Here is a 13,940-nt window from a genome sequence, read left to right as displayed (position 1 = left end):
AGCCAAGTTCCTCAAATAATTCACTCTGTCTCTCTAAGTGTATCAATTTGAATTCCTCACCAAATGATGCCTTTTTAATTCCTACTCTAAGGTTTTGATATGTGGAGCTCGATAGGGATCAAACATACATAATTGCATTCACATTTATTACTAAGTCAAAATCTTAGACTAAAGCAGATAACTAAACATACTCAAGATCAAGGTCGTGTATAATGTGTGTGTGGTATATAGTGGAAACGGTATATGAGGAAAAATAAAAGAAAAATGCTTCTCCTTTGTGTGTACTTTCTTCTCCCAAAATCCTTCTTTTATTGATTAGGAGAGGGCATGGCTACATTTTTTTTAACATCATGCTCATGCTTGATGGAGCATAACTTTATTTTTTTTTATTTTTTCCATAACCATGCCTTTCCCTCCTTCTTTTCTCTTTTTTTTTCAAAAGGACTTTTCCTTTTTAGGAGAAGAAAGCACATGAAAGCATGGAGAATTTATTTTGGTGGTAATATGGAAATGGAATAGAATATTGCTTAGCTCCCAGTGTAGGAGTTTAGCATGTGCATATATGTGGGTGTATGATCTTGATCATAGAGCATGACAAATATCTACACAAGTCACAAGAGTTTGACAAAGTTCAATGGAATGAAAAGCAACAAAAATGTAAATGGTTAAATCATGATAGCATATTTTTGGCTCTGGTAGGAATTTATATCAAATGAGGAACTTTCAATTTATCATTTTGAAAAACAAATCATCCGGAATTCAAGTCAAACTAGTATCAGGATCGTAGCAACTCATATTTACTATCTCATATCTCGCAACAACTTAGACTTAGATCAGCAAGTGCAGCCCATTTACCTCAAGTTCCCGGATAATTGTTGGCTACTTATATTTAATCTTCGTGAGAGCACTTACCAAGAACCCATATATCGAAGATATAAAACAAATCAACTATTCATCATTTCAACAAAGAGAACTAGCTTGTCTTACCTAGCATGACTCACACCTATCCTATCTTTTTTTTGGGTATTTTCTATTTTGCAAATTTTTATGTTGTTTTCATTTTTTATAGGGTGCAATTTGAAAGCAAATATGCAATTAGAAAGGGAAATATGCAATGTGATACAAGTTACCTCAGTGGGGGGAGCGATGTCTCCCCCCAAGCTTGGCTTTCGCTCAGGGTCCTTGATAAGGATTGAAGCCCTGAAATCGAAAGTACGCCTAAAGGTTATCATGCTGTTGCTGCATCATGTTGTTGATGTTGGCGAACTGAGCATCAGCAGATTGTTGCCATTCTTGCGTTTGAGCCATGTGTTCCGTGAGGTTGTACTGGATCTCCCCCGTCTGCACATCAAGGGTGTCCATTCTCCTAGTGATTTCACCCAAGTCCCAACGAGAGGAACTTGAGCGCCATTCACTTGGAGATGAAGACACATCACTTGATCTGGGAGGTTGATTGTCCCCCCTTTGGATGTCATGAGGCGCATGCCACCGGTCCTCACTGGCGCTTGCCCAGGTTGAGACTCCGATGCTGCGGCGTGGAGCTTGGGTCCATCCGGGTGCATCCCCAGTTGGTGTCCAACCTGCCTCATACATCTGCACGGGTGTCGAGGATAATGAAATTTCTCGTTCGTTCCTTGTCATGTTGTGCATCTCCCTGAATGTTCCACCTGCACGAGATTCTTCTATGGTCTGTAGGGGAATGGTTAGTTCGTGGCAGTTGTACAAATGATACCCCGCATTTGGCAACGGGATTTCATTTGTACAACCAGGGAAAAAGTATATCAAAGATCCATCTGCTCCATGTTTCAAAATATGCGCTAGCACTAGATAAGCCTCATCAATACGCGGACGAGCGGCTAAGATAAAAGCAATTTGGTCGCTAACGACCCCTAGCCCTTTTGCTATTCAAGTAATCAGAGAAGTGCACTCAACAGGAGCAGAGAACCTTATACTTTCTAACCATTGCCTTATCATACATTTCACAGTAGCAATTTTGATTTTTCTAACCATGGCAAACATGATAATTAATTCATCTCCCTTAATGGGTCTCAGATCACCTCTAGGAAACAAAGTCATAGCAATCCATTTGTGCATGAGCCTAAGTGTAGGATTAAGGATATCATTCGTTCTTGGTTTCTTGCAAATTGGAGCACCAGAAATGTCTTCCCAAAACCTATTTTTCTCGAACCCAGAAATTCCTTTCTGGAGATCGATTTTGCAGGAATCGTGAAAACCAAGAAATGTACTTAAGCCTTTCCATGTAAATGTAAACTCTTCATGGAAAAAGCGAAAAGAAATACCATCTTCTATTTCTTTCAAAGTGCACAGAAATTGCAAAGTAAGCAAACGAGAACCAGGCTCATCTACCACAGCAAATCTCTACCAACCAATAGCTTTCCAAATAGAGCGAAATTCAACATCCATACCTATCTTTTTCAGCAAATCCGGTGAGTATTCTCGCGTGTGAGCATACTCCCGGTCATTCAGCATGTAGTAGGCTTGCCTCTCCCGATCACTGACAAGGTCAAGGTCAGTGTCGCTCAGGAGTTGTCACGTAGCTTCGGCATCTTCTATTGAGACATCGGCTGATGAACAAGTACTAGACTCGTCATGACGACTTGATGAAGAGCCGGTCCCCTTGAATGGACGAGACAATCGCCTCCTCATTCTGCACAATGAAGCAAGAACGGACTAACTCGGCGGGGGTTAGAAATGACAAGAATTTCACCCGCCGGTTAATTTCACCAAAGCAACTTGTATATATGCAACTAAAGATTTGAATTTGAGGGAAACTATCAAAGCTTGAATGAACTTGAGAGCAAACTTTGGAGAGGGAATGAAAATGTGTTGAAATGAGGTGGAGTTCCCTCTCCCGGTTGGTTGGCTTAAGTAGTGCACCCACAACGGTCAAAACCGACCTGTGTGGCCCACTAGCCATTGCCTCAAAGGAAGAGGCAGCCGACCGTTGGCCTGGCCGGTTCGGCCGAACCCCTGGTGGGCCCAACCGGCCCCACTTTCGGCCGTTTGATTCCAACGATCAGTGTGGTCGGTGCACAATGAATTTATTTTGGTTTGCTTTGAAAAATTTATTTGAAGAATTCCCTCAAAATTCAAAAATACTAAATGCAATTTTGAAATTCAAACATGTGATGATGCAAAAATTCAAATTGTTGAAAGCAAATATGTGGATACATACCAATTTGCCTGTTGGTGAAGGTCGCGTCATTTAAAGTCCGACGTGCAAGACCGTACCTCCTTCCAATTTAGTGCGCGGATTTTCTACCCGTCTCCGGAGGTGATGGAGCGGGCATCTTTGGCTTTTCCTTCCACACCTTCTTTGGTTTTGGTGCAGAGGGCGGCTTCTTCTGAGCCGGCTGCTCTAACTTCTTGGCCGATACAGGTGATTTTACCGGCGTCCTCCAATAACGGTTCCTGGGTATTGTTGTTTCCTTCTCCAGGAAGTTTTGCATGAATTTCACTAGGCTGTCCGTCTTGGGCGGCTCCACTTTGACCTCTTGAATATTCTGCGGGTTTGGCCCGTATTTGATTCTGACCATGGAGCATTGTTCCGTCCTCGGTTGAAACTCAAACTTTTCCTCCTTCCCGTTGATATGGAAACAGATACTCCCCATTCCCACGTCAATGTTGGCTCCTGCGGTGCTAAGGAATGGACGCCCCAGGATGAGCGGCGTCTTCTTCCCCGTGTCCATGTCTAGCACCACAAAATCAACCGGGATGAAGGAATCCCGTATCTTGTCTGGCACATCCTCCGCTATCCCTGCCGGGTAACGGACTGACGAGTCAACTAGTTGGAGGCGCATCGGCGTCGGTTCCAACATCGTGAAGTTGAGCTTGTCAAAGACGTCTTTTGGCATGACGCTGACGCTAGCTCCAAGGTCGCACAAGGCCTGGTCGAATTGTTGTGCCCCGATCAAGCAGGTGATCGTGGCACACCCCGGATCTTTCTTCTTCTCCAGGAGCATGTGGAGTATGACGTTGCTGCATTGTTCCGTCAGCTTAACCACCTCCGTTGTTGGGAGCGGTCTCTTATTGTTGAGTATGTCCTTGAGATAACGGGCATATGTCGGCACTTGCATAGCGTCCAACAACGGCACGTTGATGTGAATCTTCTGGATTACTTCAACAAAACGAGCGAACTGCTCGTCCACTGACGGTTTCCTACTCCGTTGAGGGAATGGCAGCAACCGTGTGTTGTAGTATTCCAGCGGCACGGTCTTGTTGGGCTGAATCTCCTTGTAAGCCGAGTCATTAGATGGCGCTTCTTTTGACATCCCATTAGTTCCTGCAGGGTTAGGATATGGCGGATCACGAGTGGACTTACCTCCTCTCGTTGTGATCGCTTTGACATTTTCAATAGAAGAGTCGGGTTGCCCCGGAATCCTCCCAGTTTCATTTGCAGGGACTAAAGATGCTAACTGAGCTAACTGGGTTTCTATCATTTTATTAAAGCTCGACTGATTTTGAAAAGCAGAAGCAAAGCCATCTAGTTTGACATTAATGTTCTCTAGGATCTTATCGTTAGCAGCAAGATTTTTGCTTAGTGCATCAGTGGTTTTAGCTTGTGCAAAAATGAGATCCTTCAAGGAGGGCTGGTTAGACAAGTTATCATTATTGTTACCTGCTTGATAATATGGGCGTGGTTCGTTCCACCCCTAACCTTCTTGTGGACGGTACCCGTTGTTGTTGCCCATATACATCGTCTCCTCACGGGTTTCCGGGCAGTCATTCCGAGAATGACCCGTGCCGCCGCAGACCTCACACGTGACGTGTGAATCCATGGCCTTGACGGTGCCCTGTGGCCCTTTCTCGTGGTCGTCCAAGCGTTTCATGACGAGGTCCAGCTTGGCAGCAAGTAACTCCGTCTCCGTGACGGTAAGCATGCCTCGCTGACGGGTCTGGAGTCGTTCCTCGCTCCAACCCATATTGGAGACCATCTTCTCTATTAATTCAACGGCTCCTTGAACCGTTTTAGAGAAGAAAGCACCTCCAGCTGCCGCGTCTAGGTGATCGCGGGACATTGGGGTGAGTCCATTGTAGAAGTTCTGCAGGATCAGCCAGTCGACCATCCCATGATGAGGACAGGCGGCCACATGCTCCTGCAGACGCTCCCATGCTTCCGGAATAGACTCATCCCTTGTCTGCTGGAAACTGGAAATCCTTCCACGGAGGGCATTGGTTTTGCCCATCGGGAAGAACTTTGAGAGGAATGCTGTAGAGTATTTATCCTAGGTGTTGACAACAGCACGGTTGGCATAAAACCACTGCTTCGCTCTCCCAAGGAGGGAGAACGGAAACAGTCGCAGCCTGACGGTGTCGGGTCTGACTCCCTCGATGGTGTATGTGCTACATATCTCTAGGAATTGTTGCAGATGAGCGTTGGCATCCTCATTAGGCTTGCCACAGAACGGGCTAGCCTGCGCCATCGTGATGAGGTTGGATTTCAAGTCGAAATCCACGTCTCCTATGTTGACCTGCGGCCCAATGGCCACATTGTCAGCAGAGGGAGCAGCGAACTCGCGAAGAGTCTTGCTGGCCATTGTCTTGAAGGTCGGTGGCGCTGGTACGACTGGTTTCTCTGTCGGTAGAATTTTCTGCAGAGCAACGACTCACGGCCTGACGGTCCGGAAGAAAGCTTCTGGATTTTCTTTGAAGCTTTCTGGTAGGTTGAAACCAGTCACGCACTACCCTGTTTTCACAACAACAAGTGAAAACAACCAAGGTTAGCCTGCAAAGGAAATGATTACATAGAGGTAAATATAAAGTATTAGTTCAAGCAATCTCTATTATGAATCTTCCCCGGCAACAATGCCAGAAATACTTGTTGGTATTTCTTAAAGACATTACTAGAAATATAATCCCTGGCAACAGCGCCAGAAATGCTTATTGGTATTTCTTAACGACATTACTAGAAATATAATTCCCAGCAATGGCGCAGAAATACTTCTGGTATATTATGGTTACAGAGTTCATCCGCAAGCGCACAGATATACCATTGTAGCATTTCACCTGAGAGTATTCCAAGGGTATCGTATTTATTTTATCCCGTGGGAAGATCATGTAGGGAGAACTCAACTAATAATTTATATATTACTTGTGATAATTATATTGTAAGTAGGGGTTAAGATAATCCAAGGGTAGAGTGACACACAAGCATTACTACTCATTCTCATAATAAATTATCTAAACTAAATGGAAAGAAAAGAGAAAGAATATATTCCTATACTTCTAATATACATAGTATACATATATTCTAGTTACCTAATATACTAGCTAATACCCTCTATCCGATGCCCTCCTGGTACTTCGAGAAGCCACCCCTGACTGCCAAGTTCCTTACGACAGTCCGTCATGACCATACAACCGGGGCTAAATACGGAGAAATACCCTCCCCAGGAAATTAACTTAGGATTATATATAGGCGCGGAGGAATACCCGTACTGAACTGTCACCATCAGCGGCCCACCACTCATCCGCAATATATAACCCCAAATAATGATATCCCGTAATCTAGATACCACGCCTAAACTACCAGATATTACTCTAATATCATCGTCATGACATAGAGTAATTGCATAAGCAAACATTATACCCGCACCAAAGCATCTCCCAGATAAGCTAGCCGTATATTCAGTATAACATGAACATAATGTAAAGTAGGTACTCATATACTCGGAAAGTATTTCAATACCATAAATATATATAGAAGAGTATTCTAATAAAAGTACAAAGCTTACAAAAGAGGAAAGGAAAGTTGCTAGAGCCATATCTGAACTCTTCCGAAGACTTCCGGACTCCTATTCTATTTCTATTCCACCAGCTAGATACTACTAAACTAAACTTGAGAGAAATGAGAGAGCTATTGCTTGAGGTGTGTGTTGAAGTGAAGAGAGTGAGCTCCTTATATAGAGGTAGTTATGACGGTTGTGGAAGGGGAATTGTCCGAAGTGTCCTCCAACCGTCATTGGGATGCAATCCTGGACGTCCACGCCAAAACCTGGATCCAACGACGCCAGGATTGGTTCGGCCGAACCACCAGGTTCGACCGAACCTGGGGCTGGCCCAATCCAGCCCAATTTTGGCTGGTGGCCTCCTCTATTGCTCCACTCTGCAGACTTGTAAATTTTGGCCCAATTCATCGTTTTAGTTCTGAGTTCTTGGCCTATTCACACACAAGTCTGGTTCTCGACATCGTCCGATTGATTTATCGTCTGAGTTGATGTCGATTCTCCTCCACTTTAGTGTCATTCCCTGCAAGAGGTTAGTATACCTAATACTAGTGGAATTTTATTATTCTAAGATATATATGCATTGCAAGCATCACTAGTTCTCCTCTATTTTGGTAATATTGACGGTTGAAACTGATCGATAATGACCGTCAACACCTACGTGGCTTGTTTGACTAGGTCTTCGTTCCATGTGGCATTGACGTGGCGCTTATGTGGCAATTCTATCGCGGAAAAATAATAAAAACCATGGGCCCACATGTCAGTTACAAAAAAATTATTTAAAATGGTGGGGCCCACGTGGCCCGACATGTCAGCCTCACTCATTTCATCCCTCTCCCTTCCATCTCCCCTCACTCCCTTTCATCACTTATTTCTTCCTCTCCCTTTCATCCCTCTCCATTCCATCTCCCCTCACTCCCTTCCATCTCCCTTTCATCACTCATTTCTTCCTCATCCTCACTCCTCTCTTCTTCCGTCTCCCCTCTCTCTCTCTTCTTCCTGTTGAGCGCCGGAGCGGACAGGCGGGTGGACGGCGGAGCAGGCGAGCGAGGAGGGCTGTCCGAGCTCCAGTGGCGGCGGCTGCTCGCCGTGCGCCGCAACAGGGATCCCCAAGATGGTGGACAATGGCACCAGCGACAGGAGCCTCGACCGGCGGAGAGGAGGCGCCGCAGTGGCCGGAGCTGAGGCGGTGGGCGCCGTGGTGGGGGCCGAGGTGGCGGGGGTGGTCGGCACTGCAGCGGGTAAGGTGGTGGTAAGTGCAACGGCGGGCGCGGGGTGTTGGGCCCCACGGCCGAGTGGCGGGGGTGGTCGGCGCAGCGGTGGGTGCAGGCGTCTTGTTGGAGGAGACTGGCGGCGTGGTGGTCGGCGCTTGTTGGTATTTCTTAACGACATTCCTAGAAATATAATTCCCAACAATGGCGCATAAATACTTCTGGTATATTATGGTTACAGAGTTCATTTGCAAGCGCACGGATATACTATTGTAGCATATCACCCGAGAGTATTCCAAGGGTATCGTATTTATTTTATCCTGTGGGAAGATCATGTAGAGAGAACTCAACTAATAATTTATATATCACTTGTGATAATCATATTCTAAGTAGGGGTTAAGATAATCCAAGGGTAGAGTGACACACAACCATTACTACTCATCCTCATAATAAATAATCTAAGCTAGGTAGAAAGAAAAGAGAAAGAGAATCTATTCCTATACTTCTAATATACATAGTATACATACATTCTAGTTAACTGGTATACTAGCTAATACCCTCTATCCGATGCCCTCCTGATACTTCGAGAAGCCACCCCTGACTGTCGAGTTCCTTACGACAGCCCGTCATGACCATCCAACCGGGGCTAAATACGGAGGAATACCCGTACTGAGCTGTCACCATCAGCGGCCCACCTATCATCCGCAATATATAACCCCAAATAATGGTATCCCGTAATCTAGACACCACGTCTAAACTGCCAGATACTACTCTAATATCATCGTCATGACATAGAGTAATTGCATAGGCAAAGACTATACCCGCACCAAAGCATCTCACAGATAAGCTAGCAGTATATTCAGCATAACATGAACATAATGTAAAGTAGGTACTCATATACTCGGAAAGTATTTCAATACCAGAAATGTATATAGAAGAGTATTCTAATAAAAGTACAAAGCTTACAAAAGAGGAAAGGAAAGCTACTAGAGCCATACCCGAACTCTTCCGAACGCTTCCGGACTCCTGATTCCTATTCTAATTCTATTCTACCAGCTAGATACTACTAAACTAAACTTGAGAGGAATGAGAGAGCTCTTGCTTGAGGTGTGTGTTGAAGTGAAGAGAGTGAAGTCCTTTTATAGCTCAGCTATGACGGTTGGAATAGTCGGTAATACCTCCAACCGTCATTGCGGCTTCATCTCCACCGTCCATCCAAAACCTGGATCCAACGGAGGCGAGGGAGGTTCGGCCGAACCTGGGGCTGGCCCAATCCAGCCCAATTTCGGCTAGCGGCCTCCTCTGTTGCTTCACTTCGTAGACTTGTGAATTTTGGCCTGATTCATCGTGTCAAGTCTGCGTTCTTGGCCCATCATACACAAGTCTGGTTCTCGACATCGTCCGATTGATTTATCGTCTGTGTTGATGTCGATTCTCCTCTACTTTATTGTCATTCTCTGCAAAAGGTTAGTATATCTAAAACTAGTGGAATATTATTATTCTAACAGATATATGCATCGCAAGCATCACTAGTTCTCGCCTGTTTTAATAATATTGACGGTCGAAACTGATCGATAACGACTGTCAATAGCGCTGCCGCGGGGTCCTGCGCTGGCCACATCCCCGCCCTCAGTACCACCGCCGTCGCCGTAGAATGCCATCTCCTTCTCGAGCCTGACGGCGATGGAGGGCGGTGCCTTCTTGGCGCACGCGGTGGCGATGGCACCGGAGTGGTCGTCCTCGTCGTCGGAGCCCGCGGTTGAGCGTTCCGACCAGCCCCACCACCCCGGCCCCTGCCACGGTGCCCACCACCTGGGAGTTGTGCTGTACCATTTGTAGTTCTCGATCTCGTTGGGATTGGAGAAGTCCTTCTTGCGGAAGTAGGGGATGACGCCTAGCTCGTTGCTGTGGTCGCTCAGCCAGATGCCGGCGAGGAGGGAGACGAGGGTGCAGAGGAGAGTGAGCACGATGGTCTCGCGGTTCGTGTGGGTCTCCAGGCGGCTGCACTTGACCTTGGTGTCCCGCACGGTGTAGACCGCGACGCCGATGGCCCAGGTCGTTATCTTGAGCTCGCAGTTGCGGAGCATGATGTTGGAGGTGCTGAGGGAGACGGCGCGGTGGCCGTCGACGTCGACGGTGGCGAGGAAGCCGTAGATGTTGGAGGTGCCGAGGAAGACGACGCGGCGACCGTCGAGGTCGACGATGGCGAGGAAGCCGAGGGAGAGGGATAAAGGGTGGAGTGAGGCTAACATGTGGGGCCCACGTGGGCCCCACCATTTTGAAATTATTTTATGTGTGAAACTGACATGTGGGTCCCGCGGGTTTTATTATTTTTCCAGATCGAATTGTCACGTAAGCGCTACGTGAATGCCACGTCAGTTGAAGACCGAGTCAAATTAGCCACATAGGCGCCACATCAGCCAAAACCGCCATCTAAACCGCTGAGGGACTTCATCTGCACTGGTTTTGATAGTTCAAGGACCCGTTGTATCTGATTTTCCGGTTGAAGGACGAAAATCGGATTCGTTGACAAATTAAGGGATCTCAGATGAACTTATTCCATTAGTCTATAAGGGAATTCGTGGGTTAGCCCACTTACACCACTACGTCCATTTGTTGCACGAGCGACCTTTTCTCATTCAATATAATGCATACACCGGGATTAATTGCTAGAGCAGCAGATGTCGCCTCCTCCTTGCTATGCTCGGTGAGAGAGAGAGGATGATAAGAGTAGAGAGAGAGGTGAGAGGGGAAAGAGGTAGAGAGAGGGAGAGTATGACATGCAGGGCCCACCAATTTTTTAATAAAATAATTGCTGATTGGACTACCATATAGGATTGAAACCACTTCAGATTAAGTTAGGGGGTTATTTGTCCTGTTTATATACTTTAGGGTGTAAAATATCTCTTTTTTAGCTTGGGGGTGGGGGTAATTCGATCGACTGTGATAGTTCAAGAGGGTATTCATACTCTTTTTTTTATCCACGATAACTATCTATTTCTTGGACTGCATGAAGTAGATATATAAGTTATCGTGGATAAAAAGTTGACAGGCCTACCAGGGAAGCTTATGAAACGAAAATCAAACCTATTTGATTTTTTTACCTGATGGAATGATTAATAATCCATATCGACTTATACGATTAACTCATATTACTTTCAACTGGATATAATTATCGATAACCACATAGTTAAATCAGTAGCCACTACTACGGACAACATTTTTCCATACAGGTATTTCGATTTTTTCGTGCGATTGTCCGGCCCGTCTCCAGCCAATCGTATGGGAAAATTAATATTTTCGCGGGCGGACGACCCAACCGGGCGGGCAGGCGGTCGGATTAAGTGGACCACACGGAATAATCGGTCAAATTATACCGCCCGCACGGAACCCAAAAAAAGCGAAAATAAAAAAAACGAAAATCAGGACCGGGCGCCGCCGCCCTACTCGCGCGCCAACCCGCTCGCTGCCGCCCTGCTGTGGCAACGTATCGTCGTCATCGTCGGAGCCGGCAACGTCGTCGTCGTCACCGTCGAGCGGGGGAGGGCGGGAGAGGGGCGCCGCCGCCGGATCCGGGCGCCGGCCGCCTCGCTCCGCACCGCCCGCGACTCCGTGCGCGCCGGCCATCGAGCCATGCTGAGGAGCGCGCCCGTGCGCCTGCCGCCGCGCGTGCCGGTGCTGCTAGGGCTCGCCGCCTCCGTCTCCGCCGCGTCGGCGATGTCGTCGTCATCGTCGTCCAGGCGGAGGCCGGCGCGTCCGGAGCTAGGGCTCGCTGCCGCGTCCAGAGCTAGGGCTCGCCGCCCCCTTCTCCGCCGCCGCCGGGATCGGCCTCGCCTCCGCCGTGCCCCCCTCGCTCGGCAAGCACATCCTGCAGGAGAGGAGAGAGAGAGGGGTGGGTGGTGAGAAGAATAAGGATGAGGTGGTGATAAGGATAAGGACGAAGGGGAGGAGAGAGAGAGTTGAGAGGATGAAATTTTTTTTGAAATTTCGAGAGGGAGAGGCCAGGAGAGAGAGAAAGGGATAGGGGAAGTTTTTTTTTCGTGCGAGTGAGTTAAGCCGCCCACACGGGACAATATATTTTCTCGTGTGAGTGACAGCCTAACACTGGTTTCTCTATTTTTCTATATGGTTGCATTTACGAACCGCATAGAAATAAAATAAGGCGTCGTCCAGGAAAATCTATTACATAATAGTGGGCATAAATAAAGACCATTAAGAAGTAGTGATAATGAAATATGAATGCTATAGAGGGAAGATGAGTGTTATTCTTCGTCCTAAAACTGACACAACTGAAATTTACTCAAACAACGCATATACTCCCTCCATCTCAAAATATTTGACGCCGTTGACTTTTTAAAAAATGTTTGACTGTTCGTTTTATTCAAAAAATTTAAGTAATTATTAATTCTTTTTCTATCATTTGATTTATTGTTAAATATACTTTTATGTATACATATAGTTTTATACATTTCACAAAAGTTTTTCAATAAGACGAATGGTCAAACATGTTTAAAAAAGTCAACGGCGTCAAACATTTAGGGAAGGAGGGAGTAATTAACAAATTCATACTATTCAAGAAGTTGTCAAGTGACTAATTGCAAAAATAAAAAAGTGTCCATGCAAAATTCTCAGCTGGCGTTGGCTCTTGGTGGCACCCCTCGCCCAGAACTACTAACAGCAGCGCCCAACATTCCTACAGGTGGGTGCAGCCGCAACGATCGCGCAGAAGCCGAACAGAAAAGAGGAGACGTGTGATCGCGCAGTGAAGCCGAAACAAAAGAGAGAAGGACACGAGCGAGATTGCCGGCTAGATCTTCCAATTAACGCTATGTTGTTTCACGTCAAAATTAAAAATTAAAAGTTTAAAGAAATTAGAACGATGTGACGAAAAAATTAGAAGTTTATGTGTAGGAAAGTTCGATGTGATAAAAAAGTTAAAAGTTTGAAGAAAAAAGTTAAAATCGAAACAGGACCTAATTAACCTATTAGGGCCCCATTGAATCCAAGTCAAAGGGGCCCTTAATGTCTCATGTCCGAGTAGAAGGACGCGAGAGTAGATACAGTGTCAGTCGGAGCTGGTCCTGAAATTTTGGTAGCCCAGGACGAGGCAAAAATAAAGAGCCTTGTAACATTAGTACATATGTATGTATGACAAATAATTTATATTTCAAATAGAAAGTAATGTTTAACTTTTAGACATCATTAAGCACAAACTATTGTTAGGTGATAGTTGAATAGCATACCTAAATACTATAAAAAGACATCAAATTAAAATTATTCAAGTTTATATTATGTCTCCATAAAAAAATACTATCTGTTAGTGCAGAGCTACAAGAGAAATGAATCAACCAATCGAGAGAAGTAATAAACCCGGGCCCAAACCTGTTCATTCAAGCTCCTATCTCTAGCTATAAAACAATAGGAAATCAGCAAAATTCTATCTGATTTTTATGTTCAAGATGTTATTAATCATAGACCATAGGCTAAAGATATGATAAGATTAGTTCATGGTTGCCAAGAGAGACCAATTGCTTAGGAATGCCAACTAGTACTGATAGATGTTTGTATCGAGAGGAGAGAGTAGATGCCTTCGAGAGGAACGAGATGGTTTCAACGGCGGGCGATTCCTGAGTAGGGGCGCAAGTACCGATGAGCTTCCGGGTTTTTGATAACGTTAACGTGCTTGTGCTAGCACATAATCAGTGATTTACTACTTTACGTGTAATGGCCGTGCAAGCTAGGCAGACATATTGTGCAAGGCTGGTGTTTGCTTGAGGTAACGGGAACAAAGGGCGGTTGCACTGCTCGCCCTGCCCCAGGATCGGCCCTAGGTTCAGATGACTTATAGTCATGGTCGGTCCTGACATTTGAGAGGTCCTAGATGAACTTGACACAATAGGTCTTTAAGAAGTTGAGGCTAAATATTTTTATTTTTAATATATATACTATATAAAGCACATATACGTCACTATATAGTGACACA

The 13,940-nt window shown here is 45.7% G+C and overlaps 1 protein-coding gene and 1 non-coding gene across 2 annotated transcripts; one reads left to right on the top strand and one right to left on the bottom strand.

The window, feature by feature from the left end:
• Window positions 1-3,263: 3,263 nt before the first annotated feature.
• Window positions 3,264-5,558, bottom strand: LOC136351585 (uncharacterized). Its single transcript, XM_066303767.1, has 3 exons — window positions 5,346-5,558; window positions 4,679-5,246; window positions 3,264-4,579 (listed from the first exon to the last, which is right to left on the bottom strand). Exons 1-3 carry the CDS (start codon window positions 5,556-5,558, stop codon window positions 3,264-3,266), a joined length of 2,097 nt encoding a protein of 698 aa, XP_066159864.1.
• On the top strand, window positions 5,086-5,192 carry LOC112936244 (small nucleolar RNA R71). The gene has a single exon (XR_003238371.1). It is a non-coding gene; the product is annotated as a small nucleolar RNA R71 (small nucleolar RNA).
• Window positions 5,559-13,940: the final 8,382 nt, after the last annotated feature.

Source organism: Oryza sativa, chromosome 8 (assembly GCF_034140825.1).
Source record: "Oryza sativa Japonica Group chromosome 8, ASM3414082v1".
NCBI classification, from domain to species: domain Eukaryota; kingdom Viridiplantae; phylum Streptophyta; class Magnoliopsida; order Poales; family Poaceae; genus Oryza; species Oryza sativa.
This window is presented reverse-complemented; position numbering and strand designations above follow the sequence as displayed.

Excerpts from the sequence above, each read along its gene's own strand:
- LOC136351585 (XM_066303767.1), bottom strand. The coding sequence starts at position 5,558 with ATGGCCAGCAAGACTCTTCGCGAGTTCGCTGCTCCCTCTGCTGACAAT. Across the intron at positions 5,247-5,345 it reads GCACATACACCATCGAGGGA|GATAAATACTCTACAGCATT; the intron begins GTCAGACCCGAC and ends GTCAACACCTAG. Across the intron at positions 4,580-4,678 it reads CGGGTACCGTCCACAAGAAG|CTAAAACCACTGATGCACTA; the intron begins GTTAGGGGTGGA and ends TTTTTGCACAAG.